Genomic DNA, 19,467 nt, shown 5'->3' on the forward strand with positions numbered 1-19,467 from the left:
CTGCTGCCCTGCGACCCGACCCGGACTGGCCGTGGGCAGCAATAAGAACAATCCGGCAGTATCTAAAATCAGCAGCAGGTGTCAGTGTTTGTTTTCCAACAGGACAGGCGGTTCTGTCTGTGGTTCTGTCATCAACCCGTCCACAGCAGCAGGGAGGTCCCTGAACGCCTCTCACCAAGCAAACGATTCATCTGGATTCACCTGTCTGACATCCTGCTGAGGCACCAGATTCATGACCATCTGCTGAAAAATAGATATGGATCGTGGTGTAAAATAAAAACTAATGTTTTTCAGAAGAAGTGAGATAATTATAAAAATCGATCCCAGATGTTTCCGTCACTCGGAGCCTCCGTGCGGTGTCACACAGCTGCTCTGTGGAAATGCGTGATTTCCCGCAGCTTGCGTCGCAGCATCACCATCTTCATCATCATCTTCATCTCTATGTAGGTCGGTTTATTTTTGAAGCGGAAGTCTCACCGGAAGTGGAGCTGGTGCCGCTCGGACTCCCGCCCCAGCAGCCCGTGCCATCTTGTGTTTAGCAGGAACAAAAAACGGGAGGAGGAACGGGTCCAGATGGAGGATGGGGTGCGGGTTCTAGGCCCACTCTAGGCCGGTTCGGTGGGTCAGTATGTCCGGACGGGAAACTTTGCAAGGAAACATCAGCCACACCCCGCGGAGCAGCTGATGGTACAGTTAGCCTGCCAGCTAACACGCTAAGCTATTAGCTCAAGAGCGGCGCAGACCGGAGCTGCGGAGCGGACCGTTACAGACCCGCAGACCCTCCCGGAACCAGCGGCTGGACCCCAGCGGCTGGACCGCAGCGCCTCCCCAAAACCCAGGAGAACCGTCATGGACATGGACCAGGAGTTCTGCTGAGGGGAAACCCGCGATATGAGGACCGAGACCGGCTGCTAGCTTTGCTGCTAACCGTTAGTTTTTCGGTCCAGAGGGGACCTCAAGAAGCTGCGGTAAGTTCGGCCACGTCCGGGTCCGAACCTGGGCCCAATATGGTCCGAACCTGGGCCCAATATGGTCCGAACCTGGGGGCCAGTAAGGCCAGCAGGGTCTCCAGTACAGAAGGTTTCTTAGCAGCCTAAATCTGATTTCTTCTTCCTCCAGGTTAGCTAAATGTTTCCCAACCGCTGAACTGCCACGATTCCTTCATTAAACCTGGTTTATCTGTCAGTTAAACCTTTTTATTTTATTATAATAAAGATTAGTTACATTTTATAATATATATTTTTATTATTCTCTGAATAAAAGCAGGTAATCTGTCGGATGTTAAAAGCTTACTGTTCCTAAAAACAGATGTCCCTTTCATATCAATAAATTATTATTGATTTGTATATTATTAGTCCCTGAAGCTCACAGGAACAGATTACTGAGCCAAGTGGAAATATTTTGACCATAAACATGGATGCTCAGGTTGTTTGTATGTAGAGTTTGATTTATTTCGGGTTCAGAGTCAGAGCAGCTTCACCAAACAGTGCTGCACTTTTATTGCTGACCCGGTTCTGCAGGTCTTTCACTTATGTTTAATTATTATTCAGATGCTTAGTGCTGAAGCTGGTTGTTGTGCTGTTTTAGCCCTTCCTGATCTTTCCTTGTCACTGTAGATGTATTTAAACTAGATGTTGCTCGCTCTGTTGGCATATTATTAACACTGTTGGTGGGCAACATTTACTGGTTGCCCAGAGTTTTTCCTTTCCTATTTTAATTACACTCCCTTTATTATTTTACTGCCTTTTAAGAGGCAGGGAAATGATTTTCTGCAGTCAGCTCAGATGCTGCTTTCCGTCTGCAGCTGCAAACATCACTAAGCTTTCCCAGCCATTAGCAACAAGAGGGTTGATTTTCAGAGACGGTGGGATGTGGCTGCGCTCCAATCCTTTGCACCTCTTTTTACTCTCAGGTTGTTGTCTGCAGGTGAAGACAAAAGCAAGTTAAGTTTTCAGAATGTGATAAAAACCACTGAGCTTTAAAGCGCCCGTGAGCCGATATGTCAAAGGAGAGCAAACACCAAAACATGGGAGAGTCCAGGCCTGCTGCTTAAGGTCCATTGCTCTGTCTCTGGTGATGCTGCAGCTCTTGCTCTGGATCTGTCCTCTGTGAGCCAGACACTTTTATTCTTGTAGAGATGATGAATCTCTATTATTAGCTTAGCAATCATTCTCAGCAGTCGGCTCAGATCCAGACATGTGACCGGCATCCCCGTCACTCTGGAGCTGCTTCCTCTTTGGCGGCAGCCCAGGCAGGAAGTGAAGGATGTTCTCCAGGATGTGAAGGGTTAACATGGCTGCTGTCAGAGCCGCAGGGCGCTGGTTCCCATCATCGTTACTGGAACCAGTTCTTCAGTTGAACTGGAAGCTGCAGAGCTTAAAAATACTAACATTGAAACCCTGGATGCAGTCTGCCTGCACCTGTTACCTGAACTATGCTCCTATTGGCTGGAGCTCAGCGAGGAGGAGAAACCACGTTTAACCGGAAATACAGAAGAGGCAGGAAAACCTTTATTGGTCCATTCATAAAAACATTATCCATCCCAAACAGAAGTGACACGTTGTCGGCACACAGAGCATCTTCAGCTGCAGTCAGTCTGCCAGCGACTCTGAACAGTTTCTCTGACTGAAGACTATTTTAGTATGTCGTCTTATGCTAATATGCTAACAACTGAATATCAGCTAATCCACCTCCTTTGCTTTTGCTGCTCCTGTTTAATCTCTGTCTGGTTGTGCAATAGAGCGAGGTTGGAGCAGGGGAAGAGAACTTCCTCTGGGACATGGGGTCAAAGCTCATGGATGATTTGAGCCTCTGAGATGCTAGTCAGCTCGTCTCAGTTGTAAAGACAATACCTTGTCTTTACAAGGTATTGGCATCATGACTATCAGGAAGGCAAATAGAGAGCAGCTGTCTCCCAGCTTTGTTTATGGCACTAAAGATGGCCGCCGCCTCTGGATGGATTTCAGTAAAGATGCTGATAAACAGGAAGCCCAGCTAACAGCAACGGCCATTTGTGGAGCATTGACTGCAGCTGCTGACCCAGTTCTGAACTGGTTCTGTTCTCTTCTGGTCTGAGTTATAACGGGGACCAGCAGTGGTGGGTCGGGATGTGATGCGTTCACTGACTCAGGCTGCTTTCAGTTCATAAGCATTTTCAACCATTGTTTATTTTTACTGTCTGCCTTCTTCTACTGAAGTCTGACGCACGTTGATGATGTAACTGTCAGCTCAGTGCGACTCGGCTGTAGGGTCGAGGTTTTCCAGGGAACAGCGGGCGTGCAGCCACTCGTCTGGGATCAACCGTCTCCGTCCCTGTTATCATGGAAACCTGGTCTTTATCTCTGCTGGAACCGACTTATATGGAAACCCCAATATAAGTTTTCATTGTCCAGTCCAGACCCGGGGTCTGATCAGACCTGCTTCACTTCCTCCAGATTTTCCAACCAGGCAGAAAAAGTTTGGGTTCTAGACACGAACCGGTCCTGGTCCCAGCCAACACCAACACCTGGCCGTCCCTGCATAGTCCCCGTTGTCCTCTAAAGTCCTCTAATGTCCTCTGCTGTCTCCATCCCGTCCCAGGTGCAGCCATGCCCTCCAGTGCGCGTGCCGGGAGCCTCAAGGACCCCGATGTCGCCGATCTGTTCTGCAGGGACGATCCGGAGAAGCTCTTCACCGACCTCAGGGAGATTGGACACGGCAGCTTCGGAGCCGTCTACTTCGTGAGTACTCCAGTTCTGGAGCGATGGCAGAAGCAGAACCCACAGAACCGCTCGCCCAATCAGAACCGGTTCCTGAACGCGGCGCTGTAGAACCAAGTCCGGAGTGGTTTAGATCAGAACAGGGTTTTCGTCTCAACCTGAATCTGAGCGCAATCAGACGGAGCAGAGGAGGCCTGAAAAGTGTTTCTGTGTGTGTGAGTGTGTGTGTATGTTTCTCTTTCTGTGTGTGTGAGTGTGTGTGTATGTTTCTCTTTCTGTGTGTGTGTCCTGTAAGCTGATCCTGAGTGGGAGGCAGACGTTCTCTTCCAAACTGCTGTGAGATGCTCCTGAGTGTGTCAGAGCCTCTGCAGAAACAGCAAACGTCCTGTAGCGTGCCCGCACACACACACACACACACACACACACACACACACACACACACACACACACACACACACTAAACCGAGGTAAATTAGTTGTTAGTTGATGTTTCCCTGAAATCCATCAGAAAGTCTCGTTTTGAGACAGGTTGGTGATAATGATGAATTATTCAGTTTCATCTGGATTAGACTTCGGTCTATTTCCATGGAAGCGACGCCTCATCATAAACTTGTGAAGCCATGGGCGTAAATCCCGGGGGGTCGAGAGGACCACCCCAATCTTGGAGAAGTCTTTAATTTGCCCTGCAGAGAAATCATGAAGGAAACCTTGAATTGAAACAATATCAATATGAAAAGGCAAAAGAAAGAAATGAGAATGAATCTTTAGGTCCCCCCTTTGTTAGAACCCGGTCCTGGTCCCGGTTCTGGTCCCGGTCCAGGTTCTTGTCCTGGTTCTGGTCCCAGACCCTGCCCCTGATTGGAGGTTCGTTCTTCGTGTGTCTCCAGGCGCGTGACGGACGCAGCAATGAGGTGGTGGCCATTAAGAAGATGTCCTACAGTGGCAAGCAGACCAATGAGGTAACGGCTCCGTCTCGTGTGATGTCATGACTTCCTGAGGCTGTGGCTTTGCCCACCAGAGTGCTCTGAGCTCACTTCCTGTCTGCCAGTAATTGCAGTATGTTGTGATGTGCAGAAATGGCAGGACATCATCAAGGAGGTGAAGTTTCTGCAGAAGCTGCGTCACCCCAACACCATCGAGTACCTGGGCTGCTACCTGAAGGAACACACGGCATGGGTAGGTACCGGCGGCCGCGTTTCCGCCTCCTCCGGGTCGGTCCTCGCTAACTGTCTGTCTGTTCCTCAGTTGGTGATGGAGTACTGTCTTGGTTCGGCCTCTGACCTCTTGGAAGGTCAGTTGAGCTCTGTGTGTCGGCCATCTTGTCTTCCTGCTGGGTCTGACCTTGTTTCTGTCCTCAGTCCACAAGAAGCCGCTGCAGGAAGTGGAGATTGCTGCCATCACCCACGGAGCGCTGCAGGGTCTGGCTTACCTGCACTCTCACAACATGATCCACAGGTACATCTGCTGCCTAGCACTGTTGGTGCCATTAGCTCCTTTAGCGCCACTAGCTCAGCTAACTCAGCAAAGTCCGTTAGCTCCATTAGTTCTGCTAGCAATGTAAGCGGTGTTTGTGCCGTTAGCTCTGCTTGTTCTATTAACTCTTTTATCACCATTAGCTCTTTTGGCACCATAGCTCCGCTAGCTCTGTCAGCAATGGTTAGGGTTAGGCTAAACACTGTGTTGGCTTTTGAAGCACTGTTAGCTTCTTTAGCGCCATTAGTTAACGCTGTTAGCACTTATAATAGCAGGAGCTCTTGTAGTCCTGTGAGCTCTGTTGTAGGCCTGTCACAATAACAGATTTTGCTGGGCGATAAATTGTCTCAAAAATTATTGCGATAAACGATAATATTGTTTGAAGACATTTTTTCATTGATTTAATGGAAATTACGTACTAATACATGCGATTTCCTGCCAAAGATAGATACACTTTACTTTCAAAAGACACTTAACACTGGGACTGATACACAAAATAAATAAAACAACTAAAAATAAAATAGATTCTTAGTCTCCAGTAACAATAAATGTACTTGAATAAAAACTGAACAACATGAAGCCAAAGTGGAAATAAACACTGCATTCAACCAAAAGAGTGCAGATTATGAAGTCTGTATAGTTTATTGCCTTCAGTAATTATTAGATTTAAATAGAGAAGAATCCGACTGAATGATGCAAACTAAAGGATTTTTTACCCAGAACGACAATCTGAGAACGTTATTCGTTCTGAGATTGTCCCTAGTGTGTTACGGTAGATCGTCGTGTGTTACGGTAGATCGTTGTGTGTTACGGTAGATCGTTGTGTGTTAAGGTAGATCGTTGTGTGTTAAGGTAGATCGTCGTGTGTTACGGTAGATCGTTGTGTGTTAAGGTAGATCGTTGTGTGTTAAGGTAGATCGTCGTGTGTTACGGTAGATCGTCGTGTGTTACGGTAGATCGTTGTGTGTTACAGTAGATCGTTGTGTGTTACGGTAGATCGTCGTGTGTTACAGTAGATCGTCGTGTGTTACGGTAGATCGTCGTGTGTTACGGTAGATCGTTGTGTGTTACGGTAGATCGTTGTGTGTTACGGTAGATCGTGGTGTGTTACGGTAGATCGTTGTGTGTTACGGTAGATCGTTGTGTGTTACGGTAGATCGTGGTGTGTTACGGTAGATCGTTGTGTGTTACGGTAGATCGTGGTGTGTTACGGTAGATCGTGGTGTGTTACGGTAGATCGTTGTGTGTTACGGTAGATCGTTGTGTGTTACGGTAGATCGTGGGTGTGTTACGGTAGATCGTCGTATGTTACGGTAGATCGTCGTGTGTTACGGTAGATCGTCGTGTGTTACGGTAGATCGTTGTGTGTTACGATATATCGTTGTGTGTTACGGTAGATCGTGGTGTGTTACGGTAGATCGTTGTGTGTTACTGTAGATCGTTTTGTGTTACAGTAGATCGTTGTGTGTTACGGTAGATCGTTGTGTGTTACGGTAGATCGTCGTGTGTTACGGTAGATCGTTGTGTGTTAAGGTAGATCGTCGTGTGTTAAGGTAGATCGTCGTGTGTTACAGTAGATCGTTGTGTGTTACGGTAGATCGTCGTGTGTTACGGTAGATCGTTGTGTGTTACGGTAGATCGTCGTGTGTTACGGTAGATCGTTGTGTGTTACGGTAGATCGTTGTGTGTTACGGTAGATCGTTGCTCTGATCTAAATCCAGGATTTATCCAGACTGGGAGAGTGACGCAGCCTGTTGAATGTGACCGGTAACCAATCAGAAAGCGCGGATTCTCCTCCTGCTTTCTGAGGGGAAACATGGAGGGAATCCCGAACAGCTGACACAATGCAACCCAAAGTCCAGTAGACATCGGAAACAACATGAATGTTTATTCAACATTTCATGCAAAGAAAATATAAATAACTAGGGGAGGAGTTGGAGCGAAATTTTTAGCAGAAAACCCGGTAACTTTTCAGCTGTTCTTCGTTAAGGTGACATAAATAGTTTATAATGATTTTCATTCAGTCAGACTGACACTAGCCACATACATGCAGGTAGATTGTAGTAAGGAATTGATTAATGCCTGGTTTCAAAGTTAGTGAACTGGACTTATTATTTTGTTTCCATTGTTGGACACAACACGGTTCGATTGAACCGTTATAGCGAGGATTTCTGTCGGCTAATGTCTCTCAGGTTTTGATAAAGGGCGACAATCGGCGACATCAGATGGTGCAGCGCGCTGGGCATTACACTAAGAAATAAGGAAGGGAGGGTCAGTGGAGTTGAGCCTTTTTTCATTCAGTGTCATCAACAGGAAGAGAAAAAGGCAGGAAGAAACGACATAGACGATAATTGAAATGACGTCGATAGTTTTAATTTATCGTGCGATGAATTGATTTATCGTTTATCGCTACAGGCCTACTCTGTTGGCTTGCTAGCTTCATTAGCTCTGTTAGAACAGTTAGTTCTGTTAATCACATTATGTGCGTTAGCACAGCTGGTGCCCTTGAATCACCTTGTTCAATGTGCGTATCAATAAATCATGTGCCTTGCCTTTAGCTCTGTTGGCTTGTTAGCTACATTAGCTCCATTCAGCACCAGTTGCTTCAGTCTCACCTGTTGAGATGTTCCTCATGTGATGAGCTTCCTTGCAGATGATTGGTGGTTCAGTCCAAAACCGTTCCAGAATCGGTGTTTGATGTCGGACCCCTGGCTGTCTGCTGGACTGTGTCAGGCCTCAGATCTTATCCTGGCAGAATCCTTGAAGAATAATTACTGCAAAAGCTGTATATTAAACATCAATACTTTCTGTTGCATTTGCCATTGAAAGAAAATTATGTCAGCAATAATTTTTCCCTGATTATAAATAATCAGTCGCATCACACCAGTCCAAGGGCCATAAATGGCCCCTGAAACACACTGTGGACACCCTAATTCGAGCTGTTTGAATGTCTCCTGGAATATGAAACATGAAACTCATCATTAACAGTAATGATAACATTAATAACTCAATGGAAGTAGATTTTCCCCTTTTTTGTAGTGGACATTATTTACAATCAGCGCAACATCTGGCTTTTAAATGGTGGATTTCTCTGATTGGTCCTAATCTGCTCCAGACTTCCGCTGGAGGAGCTGCGCTGCTCACTGCCCCTGGTTGCCGCTGATGCTTTGTTACCTGATTGTTCTGATGGTGTATCCGGTCTGACGGGTTCTAGCGCAGGAACCAATCAGGGGAGGGCTGCTTGCCCAGCGTCACCCTTTCTTTCTAACAGAAAGAAGAACGGCTCGGCGAAGTTCTGATGCAGACTCAGAGCAAGTCGGACAGCCTGCTTCTCTAACCATCAGAAAATCAATAAAACTGACCATCACAGCTTCTCCAAATCGTTTACATCCTGGGAATTTGGCACATCAAACCAGGCAAGGAGCCAAGTTCAGGCGATGTCTGCAGAGCCCTGAACAAGAACAAAAATACCACCAGCTCCTCATACCCCGCACTCCTCATGTGATGGATTCACACACAAAGTGGTTCTAAAGGAGATGATGCAAAGCTGTAATCAGACGTTAATAATCCTGATTTCTTCAAAAGGTTTGCAGGTTTCCAGAGATTCAGTTCCATAAACATCGGATGATGTCTAAATAAATTTGTTTGCTGCCTTTTGGCTATTATTGTTTGACATCTTCCTTCTGTAACCCAGACGATGGTCAGCTTATCGATCCGGTTCTGTTTTCCTTCAGACTGAGTCCATCTGCCCGCCGTCGCCGTGTCTTTCCAGCACGGCGAGTCAGGCAGAAGGTTTTCAGGTTGGGCGGGGAAGTGATTCATCAGATAAATGACACTAGCAGTGAATTTGGTGCAGAAAGTTTATTTTATGAACAGCAATGACTGCAATGAAGCTGATTCAACCATCGTAGATTAAATAAGTGTTCATGCTTCACTCCATCCTGGTACCAGGGCGATTCTGTTGTCTGTGGTATGTGGTCAGAACCTCACACTATCCACCACCATCTGATGTCCATTCTGGTTCTGGTTGGGTTCTGGAGGATCGTTTTTAAAAGGTCAGTCTGTGTTTCAGAGACGTGAAGGCCGGGAACATCCTGCTGACAGAACCGGGTCAGGTCAAGCTGGGCGACTTCGGGTCGGCCTCCATTATGTCTCCGGCCAACTCCTTCGTCGGAACGCCGTACTGGTGAGCTCTGACCATCCGGTCGCGTTTCGGCCCAAACTGGCCTGAACGGTTCCATCTGACCCGGTCTGTGTTGCAGGATGGCTCCAGAGGTGATCTTGGCCATGGACGAGGGTCAGTACGACGGGAAGGTGGACGTCTGGTCTCTCGGCATCACTGGCATCGAGCTCGGTGGGTAAAACCTGACCCGGTCCCCACCTGGGCAGAACCGTCGGGTCCTAACGTGTCTCTGCTCTGTTCCCAGCTGAGAGGAAGCCACCGCTCTTCAACATGAACGCCATGAGCGCCCTGTACCAGATCGCCCAGAACGAGAGCCCAGTGCTGCAGTCCAACCACTGGTGAGACGCCATCCGAACAGCGTACAGCCTGTCCCTCCATCATACCACCCGTCTGTCCATCGGGCCGTCTGTCTGTCCAGCATTGTCCGGCCAATTAGCCGTCTCACCACTGTCCTCTCAGCTCCTAACACCTAGTTGCCCTGCAGGTCCGACTCGTTCCGGAGCTTCGTGGACTCGTGTCTGCAAAAGATTCCTCAGGACCGTCCCACCTCAGACGTCCTACTGAACGTAAGCCCTCTGGTTCTGGTTCTGGTCCTGTTCGCTTGCGGTTCTGGTTCTGTTTAACCCCTCCTGTCTCCTGCAGCACCGTTTCCTGAGCCGTGAGCGCCCGCTGACGGTCATCATGGACCTGATTGCGCGGACGAAGGACGCCGTGCGGGAGCTGGACAACCTGCAGTACCGCAAAATGAAGAAGATCCTGTTCCAAGAGACACAGCAGAACGGGCCGCCGTCTGAGGGCGGCGACGACGACGAGGTATGACCCCTTAGGACAGACGCTGACCCCTCAGAGCGCTGTGATTGGGCGTGCAGCTCTGGAAGTCCCGCCCACTGAGAGAAACCATGATTTCTCCAGTACACCTGCCATGTTTTTGTAGTAAAATGAATTGGGCAGGAAATGTAGAAATATTACTGGGTAATTACATGTTACAAGAAAACGGCGCCAGTAAAACAATATTTAAACCCACGACTATACAATCTTAAAAACAACAAATCAAAAAATACAATTACTGTATTTTCATGACTGTAGGGCGCACATAAAAGTCTTAGATTTTCTTCAAAATGTGCGGTGCGCCCTGTGTGTGTTGTAGTAGAGAACACCATGCGAACGCTAACGGGGAAAGTGTGAGCGTTGATTGTACATGAAAGAACGGGTTATGCAGAACATTGTTGTTTTAACAACCCTGAAAATAGCAAAGGCAGTTTAAACTGAAGGCCATCAGCTACGCAGAGGAACATGGAAATCAGGCAGCCGAGTAAATTTAAGATTAATGAATCGATGGTTCGCAACGCGCTGAGGCAACGTGTTGAGGCAACATGTTGAGGCAACAAGCTGAGGCAACGTGTTGAGGCAACGGGCTGTGATTGGTCACTCTGCCAGATTTAAGTGTATAAAATTTAAAAATATCTTTTATAAATCTGTTTTAGGAATAAATCTGCACCGCCAGCAAAATGTTCAGAGCAGCAGAGAAACTTGCAATCCGACTTATTTAAAAATTTAAAATAAAAATTGACGTTTTTGTTCTAAAATTATTTTTTCCCTAAAAACAATGTATAGTTATGTTCATAATTATGGCAGCGTGTTTAAAAAAATGAGCAAACCTCATAATTCTTCAAATAAATTGTATTTAAATGAACACAAATGCATTGGGTACATTTTATTTGAAAGCCAAGTAGTAAGTAATTGAATATTACAAGATTCTACAGAAAGTCCAGAAATACAATGTTCCAAAAACTGCAGTGTTGACATCTTTCTTACAAACTCTAAAACAAACTCAGAAATGCTGGAAGATTCATCTTTTTTTATCGGGGATAAAAAATCGCTAAATATCGTAGAATTGATGTGATTTTACCGCCCAAGTTCTGAGGCACCAGAACCGGGTCGGGTTGCCTCATGGTGTGTGTGTGTGTGTGTGTGTGTGTGTGTGTGTGTGTGTGTGTGTGTGTGTGTGTGTGTGTGTGTGTGTGTTAGGAGGTGGAGCCCTACCTGCTGCAGGGCGGCACGGTGAACAGCGTGGAGAGCTCCCAGTCCGTTCCCAGTATGTCCATCTCGGCCAGCTCCCAGTCCAGCTCCGTCAACAGCCTGGCGGACGCCTCCGACAGCAGCGGCGACATGGCCATCCTGCAGGAGGGCGAGAACACCGTCACCTCCAACAGCTCCATCATCCACCGGCCCACAGTGAGCCCAGGGCCTGGTCGGGTCGGGTCGGGTCGAGTCGGGACCGTCTCTAACGCCTCCCTCCTCTGCAGGGTCAGGACAACATCTACGACGACCCGTACCAGCCGGAGCTGGAGCAGCCGCAGGCCCCCTCTGCCGGCCGCCGCCGGGCCTTCTACCGGAACCGGGACCACTTCGCCACCATCCGGACCGCTTCCCTGGTAGGTTCCGGAGAGGACAGGTCCCGGCTCGTGTCCGGGCGGATGTGTGACTTGTCGCCGTCCCGCAGGTGACTCGTCAGATCCAGGAGCACGAGCAGGGCTCGGCGCTGCGGGACCAGATGTCCGGCTACAAGCGCATGCGGCAGCTGCACCAGAAGCAGCTGCTGGGCCTGGAGAACAAGCTGAAGGCGGAGATGGACGAGCATCAGCTGAAGCTGGACAAGGAGCTGGACGCACAGAGGACAGGCTTCTCCGCCGAGCTCGACAAGCTGGCCCGCAAGAACCAGGCGGTCCTGGAGAAAGAGGTCCGTTTCGGCCGCTGCTCCGGTCCCGCTCCCCCTCCCGGTGCCTGATGTGTTCGTTCTGCATGTCCTGCAGGTCAAAGCCGCTCTGGCCGAGGAGAAGAAGTTCCAGCAGCAGATCCTGGGCCAGCAGAAGAAGGAGCTCAACTGTCTGCTGGACTCCCAGAAGCGCCAGTACCGTCACCGCAAGGAGCTGCTGAAGGAGGTAAGACCCGGAGCCGGATCAGGAGCAAGGGACCGCCCGGCCCCCGATCCGGGTCTGAGCCGGGTCTTCTCCCGTCCGGAGCAGGAGCTGAGCGAGAACCAGTCGACCCCCAAGAGGGAGAAGCAGGAGTGGCTGATCCAGCAGAAGGAGGTGATGCAGCAGCTGATGGCGGAGGAGGAGGCCGGCCTGCTGCGGCGCCAGAGGCAGTACTACGACCTGCAGTGCCGCCAGTACAAGAGGAAGATGCTGCTGGCACGCCACAACCTGGAGCAGGACCTGCTGCGAGAGGTAGGGCCGCTCCAGAACCCCCGCGGAACCCGATCCGGACCCGATCCGGACCAGATGCCTTCCTAACCCTGCTGTCGCCCCAGGAGCTGAACAAGAAGCAGATCCAGAAGGACCTGGAGTGCGCCATGCTGCTGCGGCACCACGAGTCCACCCAGGAGCTGGAGTTCCGGCAGCTCGGCTCGGTCCAGAGAACCCGGGCCGAGCTGATCCGGACCCAGCACCAGACCGAGCTCACCAACCAGATGGAGTACAACAAGCGGCGCGAGGACGAACTGCGGCAGAAACACGCCGTGGAGGTCCGGCAGCAGCCCAAGAGCCTCAAGGTAGCCGGGTCAGAACCGTCCTGGTGGCCCGTGGGCCGGGCCGGCACTCGGAGAGGTTCTAATCTGACTGTGTTCATTTCAGTCCAAAGAGGTCCAGATCAAGAGGCAGTTCCAAGAGACCTGCAAGATCCAGACCCGGCAGTATAAGGCTCTACGGAACCACCTGCTGGAGACCACGCCCCGGTCCGAACACAAGCTGGTTCTGAAGCGGCTGAAGGACGAGCAGACCCGGAAGCTGGCCATCCTGGCCGAGCAGTACGACCACTCGGTCAACGACATGCTGTCCACGCAGGCCGTCAGCAAGGCAAGCCGCTGGTGACCGGTTCTGACCCGGTAGCTGCTTCTGGCCCATCCTAGTGCCGGGGATTCAGCCTGGCGGGCCCCCCGGCTTTACTGACCCCTGCCAGGCTGAGTGTTTGTGTTCAATGCTTTTATAAACCAGTAGCAGAGGCAGACTGGTTAAGTTTAGAGTTGTGAGAAATGCTAAATTTATAATTATTGTATTTTATCACATGCAGTAGCGCCCCCTAGCCTAACCTGCAGGTTCTGACCCGGCATTTGTCCCCGCAGCTGCGGCTGGATGAGACGCAGGAGGCGGAGCAGCAGGCGCTGCGGCTGCAGCTGCAGCAGGAGCTGGAGCTGCTCAACGCCTACCAGAGCAAGATCAAGATCCACACGGACGGGACGCACGACCGCGAGGCGCAGGAACTGGAGGCGCGGGTGGCGCTGCGCCGCGCGCTGCTGGAGCAGAGGGTACGGCTCCGACCCGGTTCTGACCCGTTACTAACCCGGTTCTTACCCGTTCTGACCAACCTCTCCCCGCAGATCGAAGAGGAGATGGTGGCGCTGCAGGCGGAGCGGTCGGAGCGGATCCGGACGCTGCTGGAGCGCCAGGCCCGGAGGTGGAGGCGTTCGACTCAGAGAGCCTGCGGCTGGGCTTCAGCGGCATGGCGTTGGGCGCCGCCGACGGCTACCCGCCGCCCGGCCAGGCCGCCGGTGCCGGAGGCTGGCCGGCCGGCCCGGCCCGCGCTCCGGCGGCCACTGGAGCCACGGCCTCCAGAACTCGCCGGCCGGCCCGGCCTGGCGCGGCCAGAACCACGGCGCCGGCTTCGGCCGGGCCGAGCCGAGAGCCCGCGCCCCCCCTCACCACCACCAGCAGCAGCTGTACCAACACCACCAGAGCACGCCGCAGCTGTACCGCGACGAACGCGACGGCCGGGAGCGCCAGACCCGCGAGTGGCCGTCCGGCGGCGGCCACTACTCCCAGCATGCCCGGGGCCTCCAGCAGCTCTCCTACCACGCCTCCTCCCAGTCGCTGGCCGTGCTGCCCCCCGCCGCGCCTCCACCCATCTCCTTTTCCTGCTCCTCCCCCGCCTCCTCCGCCTCCTCCTCGTCCTCCTCGCAGGGCGGCTATGGCGGCGGCCTGGGCGTCCGCGGCCCAGGCATGGCCCTCAGGAACAGCCCCCAGCCGCTGAGGCGCACGGCGTCCGGAGGCCCTGGCGGCGGCGGCGCCGGCGACGGGGGGCTCAGCCGAAGCACCTCTGTCACCTCCCACATCTCCAACGGCTCCAACCTGTCCTTCTCCTGAGACGTCCGCCGCGGCCTTCCCAGGAGCCACTAGGCGGCGCCAGAGAGGGGCTCCTGGGAGTCAGCTGCTGTCTCCAAGCGGTCAGAGGAAACGGCGCTCCAGGACGTTCCACCAGGCGCTTCACGCCACAGAAACCCAGGATTCTTTGAGTATCTGAGGAACGCCACCTATCTAAAGAGTTGTAAGGAGCGTCCTGGAGCTGCAGCTCCTCCAGAGGCAGTTGGCCCTCAGGGACCCGAGATGAGTTCCTGACGGTCGGTCCAACTGAAGGCGATGTTCTCCAGAACCTCATGGGGCCCGGTCCTCAGGCTGTCGATCCCTCATGTCTCAGAAGCTGTGACATCATCAGGATCCCGGACGTTCCTGACGAGTCGCGTTGCTGAACCGGATACCTCCTCTCGGGTCCCATTGTTGGTTCCGACCCACTGGGTTGCACAGAACCCGGGGCAGAGCTGACGTGGACGTGTGTAAATATGGGCGTCCAGCAGGGGGCAGCATTGATACCGCTGCTGTCCTCTGCCAGATTGACCCAAAACGATCGGGTTCAGAACCTGGGGTCGTCTGCAGCTTTCGTCCTTTCTGGTCCTCAGTCAGAACTTTCTAGCGATCCAGTCTGACCCAGACCATTAATCCTCAGGATTAAATAACTTCAACTGCAAATTTGATGATGTAATTTCGGCTGGCTGCAGAAAGCAGAGCTGGAAAAACACTAACAGGATCATCTGACTGAGGATCCAGCAAACCGGGAATCATGCACACCTGTCCTCCAATCAGAATCCGCTGTGGTGTGTGTGTGTGTGTGTGTGTGTGTGTGTGTGTGTGTGCATGTGTGTGCGTGTGTGTGTGTGCGTGTGTGTGTGTGCGCGCGCAGCACTGACGGCTCATTGAACAGGTCTGTCTGCCTCTGCAGGTCAGACGGGCGCATGGAGCCGCTGGACAGTGAACATGCAGCTCACTACCTATTTATAAAGGCAGGTGTCCTGATGGGGGCGCTGTTCAACACTCTGATTGGCGTTATTGTTGTACATAGAAGCACTAACTTTAAGACTGTAATAAGTAATGATTATTTTGTCACGTGATTTAAGCCAATTTGTACTAGAAGGAGGCAGACGCCATCCCATAATAACTACTGCTGCAGTCGGAGTATTTATGTTAAGATGTCATTGCCTATGTTGACCACTAGGTGGGAAATAAATGCGATGTTACTGTGATAGAACTATAAGAATTAAATATTTCCGGGGGACTATATTTCCCAGCATTCCCAGTGAGGTCTCAGGGGTGGCCTCTCGCTGTGGGCGGGGCCTCTCGCTGTGGGCGGGGCCTCTCGCTGTGGGCGGGGCTGAGATCTACTCCAGTTGGTTTGGAGCCGGTATTGAAGTCCGCAGTGCAACAGACTTTAGATGAGTTCACTACATTCGTGCCATGTTTTTATTCTTCCTTCCTGGTCTAGTCCAAGTTTTTCCCTGGAGCAGTGTAAAACACGGAGCCCAAAGAGATAAATGATCAGATAATCCTGTGGATGAGCTGTGATCAGTATAATCTATCATTTGTCCATTCATTTTGGCTAAAATAATGATTGTTGCCTTAAGATTAAATATTAAAAATGTCATAAAATATTGACAAATATTTGAATTAAACTGAATCAAGTCTTTTTTTTTTACATTTTGTTTAGAAACTTTTAGCTTATTTTTTTTTGTCTGCTAAAATGACGAAAGTCCTTCACTAAAAAAACAATAAATAAAACCCATTAGAAAATGAGTTTCTAACTAAAATAGAAATGGAGGCTGAAACTAAATATCACAATAAAATATTTTAAACCAAAATATTTGCATAAAAATATTTAGATTTAAAGAACTGAGAGAAAACTTTGATTTACATCAAAGAGTTTATTTAAAAATTATAAAATTGTCTTTAGAACTTTTTTTAAAAAATCTAAATAATTAGATTTTGTTTTATGTTTTCTAAAAGCTTCTGGCAATATCTCTGAAAATAGGCAAAACATTTAAATGTGATAGAAACAAACATCACAATACTGAAAAAGAAATATCGCCATTTTCAGTAATAAACTTGTCCGATGTATTGATCAGATGTAGAATCAGATGGTTTATGTATTGAACTGTCTCTTCACATCCACAGGATTGTTTTCGACAGTTTTGTCCCTCTTGGCCTCCGTAGCAGGAATCTGCTCCTGTTTTCCACAGACGCTTCATGGTCGCAGTTTTTTGCACAGAGCCATCTGCAGCTAACAGGAAGGGAGACGAACCGCCGTCAGTCTCAGACCTTATATGGAAATGGGACTGTTGCACTCCGGAAGTGAAGGGGGCGCTGTTTCCTATATCATCCACAGGCTCCTGTTTTTATTTTCTTTTGAAATCTGATATATTTTCACATTTAAGAAGAATTTTCTCTCAGCATGTATTTGAACTTCTCTTAAAGGTGGTAATGTAACTAATATAATTACATTACTATAGCGCCCCCTTCACTTCCGGAGTGCAATGGTCCCATTTCCAAATAAGGTCTGAGAGTGCCAGCGGTCCGTCCCCCTTCCTGTTAGCTGCAGCAGGTCCTTCTCTCCATCGCCGTCTCTTCGTGTCATGTCTACCTCATTTGCACTGAGAGAATATGAACAGTGGAGCGGATTCCACAGGAAACGCGTCTTTCCTTTTCTTTCCTTTGGTGTTTGTGCAAATGTTGACTTGCCGCTGGGCGAAAGGACAAACGGACACATTCCGTGTTGGACAGAAAGACGCTGTTTGGATGTGGAGAGTCAGAATCTGCTGGCCTCCCTGGATGAACTTTTTGTTTCAAACTGTGAGATTTCATTTTGCCAACTTTAGTTTCCTGTGGCTCCTGAGGCGGTGAAACGCTGCAGCTGCACCGCAAACGAGTCAAACCAACTTTGTCTCTGTCTCACCTGCTTTTAAAGGCCAACTTCCTTTTCTCCGCTGTTCTGATGAACGCATCATTTAAACTTAACATTTTACTTAAAACCACAATGAGAGGCTTCGTTCACTTGAAGTGAAAAAAAACTGGGACGTTTCTGAGTCCCGTTCACTTTCTGATGGTTTCTTGAAAGCAGCTCAATCTGCAGATCCAGGGACAAAATCTCGTCCCAACGTCAAAGTGTTGAGTGTGAGACCTGCTGCTGACTTGGTGTTTGAATCTGTTTGGGTGCAGCGCGGTGATGATGGCGACCAGCAGGAGGCGCTGTGCCGATGTGTGAAATAGAGAATGAGCCGAAACATAAAATACTTTTGGACAAATAAAAGACAAACAACCCGAAGCTCAGATTTCCTCGTTTTGCTGCTGTGAGTCTGAACGTCTCACAAGAAAAATGTGGAAGACTAAGAGGGAACATGCTGCTAACTGCGTTAGCATCGAGCTAGCATCGCAGAACAGAAACGCTGTAACGGAAGCCTGTTAGGATTGTCCTGGACGCTGGAGCAGCAACAGATCCAGGTTCTCTCCAGGTTTCCTCCAGGTTCTCTCCAGGTTTCCTCCAGGTTCTCTCCAGGTTTCCTCCAGGTTCTCTCCAGGTTTCCTCCAGGTTCTCTCCAGGTTTCCTCCAGGTTCTCTCCAGGTTTCCTCCAGGTTTCCTCCAGGTTCTCTCCAGGTTTCCTCCAGGTTCTCTCCAGGTTTCCTCCAGGTTCTCTCCAGGTTTCCTCCAGGTTCTCTCCAGGTTTCCTCCAGGTTCTCTCCAGGTTTCCTCCAGGTTTCCTTCAGGTTCTCTCCAGGTTTCCTCCAGGTTCTCTCCAGGTTTCCTCCAGGTTCTCTCCAGGTTTCCTCCAGGACAGAAGTTGGGGAACCAGATAGAGAACCTGGGCCCCTGCAACCTGTAGCTGAGCCTCTGCTGCACCTGAATAGAATAATAAGTCATTAAGGCTCTGGAGTTTTGATCCACACCTGGAGGAGATGGAGGTGTGGCTCATCTAAAACCTGCAGGTCGCCTGGAGGCCTGGAAGCCTGGAGGCCTGGAAGCCTGGAAGCCTGGAAGCCTGGAGGCCTGGAAGCCTGGAGGCCTGGAGGGCTGGAGGGCTGGAAGCCTGGAGGCCTGGAAGCCTGGAGGCCTGGAGGCCTGGAGGCCTGGAAGCCTGGAGGCCTGGAAGCCTGGAGGCCTGGAGGCCTGGAAGCCTGGAGGCCTGGAGGCCTGGAGGCCTGGAAGCCTGGAGGCCTGGAGGCCTGGAGGCCTGGAAGCCTGGAGGCCCCTGTCCTGGACCCATTATCATCATCATCATCATCCGTTCTGTGATGCCGTCTGGAAAGCAGTAAAAACATCACAATTTCTGCACAACAAGCTTTGCTTCACTGAAGATTTCTGCAAGATTGACTGAAAGAAAAGAACTTCTGGAAGAATGGAAGAGAAGCCTTTACTGAGGGGAAAGAAATGACCTCTGACCCTCCAACAGGCTGAAATGGAAGCACACTTTCAAGCCTGTGATGTTAGACAAGTAAATCTGCAGTAATCTGATTTGTTCAACTTTTTATAGATAAGATTCCCATTTCTTCTTCTTGTAAGCTGCAGATCTTTCTGGCTCAGGTTCTCACTGAAAGCACTTTGTGGCCTGGCGTGAAGCTAAAAGTCTCTTGTCCTTTTAATGCTCAGTAAGTCAGTGAACTCAACTTTTTTAGTTCTAATTTTTCCACTTTGAACTCATGTCTTTGTCTTTAATGCGTTTGACGTGAAAATATCAAACGCAAAGCCAAAGATGAACACTGACTGTCTTCCAAGAAAGTCTTTCTCCTTCCTGGGAGTCTGAGTTCATGATGGTTCAGGAGCCGTTTCTATTCTTCAGAATAACTTTAACCTTTCAAGATTAAAAACTGAATCACAAATAAAAATAGTTTGTTTTTTTTTCCCATATTGAGAAGCGTCTAATGCACTGGCTGAATCCTGATGCTAATATTTTCATGGGGGGACTTCAATATTACTCTTGATATCATGCCTGACAGATGGCCAATAATCATAATGCTA

At 49.9% G+C, this 19,467-nt stretch overlaps 1 protein-coding gene across 1 annotated transcript; it reads left to right on the forward strand.

The window, feature by feature from the left end:
- The first annotated feature begins 465 nt into the window (after positions 1 to 465).
- On the forward strand, positions 466 to 17,778 carry LOC129373824 (serine/threonine-protein kinase TAO2-like). The gene is given in 22 exon segments (XM_055051910.1): positions 466 to 968; positions 3,580 to 3,719; positions 4,586 to 4,657; positions 4,773 to 4,874; positions 4,944 to 4,989; positions 5,057 to 5,153; positions 9,244 to 9,357; positions 9,434 to 9,525; positions 9,599 to 9,692; positions 9,839 to 9,920; positions 9,997 to 10,167; positions 11,383 to 11,589; positions 11,661 to 11,789; positions 11,858 to 12,094; positions 12,168 to 12,296; positions 12,381 to 12,584; positions 12,668 to 12,907; positions 12,990 to 13,211; positions 13,478 to 13,660; positions 13,733 to 13,802; positions 13,805 to 13,918; positions 13,921 to 17,778. Coding segments are annotated over 21 exon segments (3,312 nt in total). The 5' UTR covers positions 466 to 968; positions 3,580 to 3,587; the 3' UTR covers positions 14,496 to 17,778.
- The last annotated feature ends 1,689 nt before the right edge of the window (positions 17,779 to 19,467 follow it).

This window comes from Poeciliopsis prolifica, unplaced genomic scaffold (assembly GCF_027474105.1).
Source record: "Poeciliopsis prolifica strain line A6 unplaced genomic scaffold, Auburn_PproV2 SCAFFOLD034, whole genome shotgun sequence".
In the NCBI taxonomy this organism is placed as follows: Eukaryota; Metazoa; Chordata; class Actinopteri; order Cyprinodontiformes; family Poeciliidae; genus Poeciliopsis; species Poeciliopsis prolifica.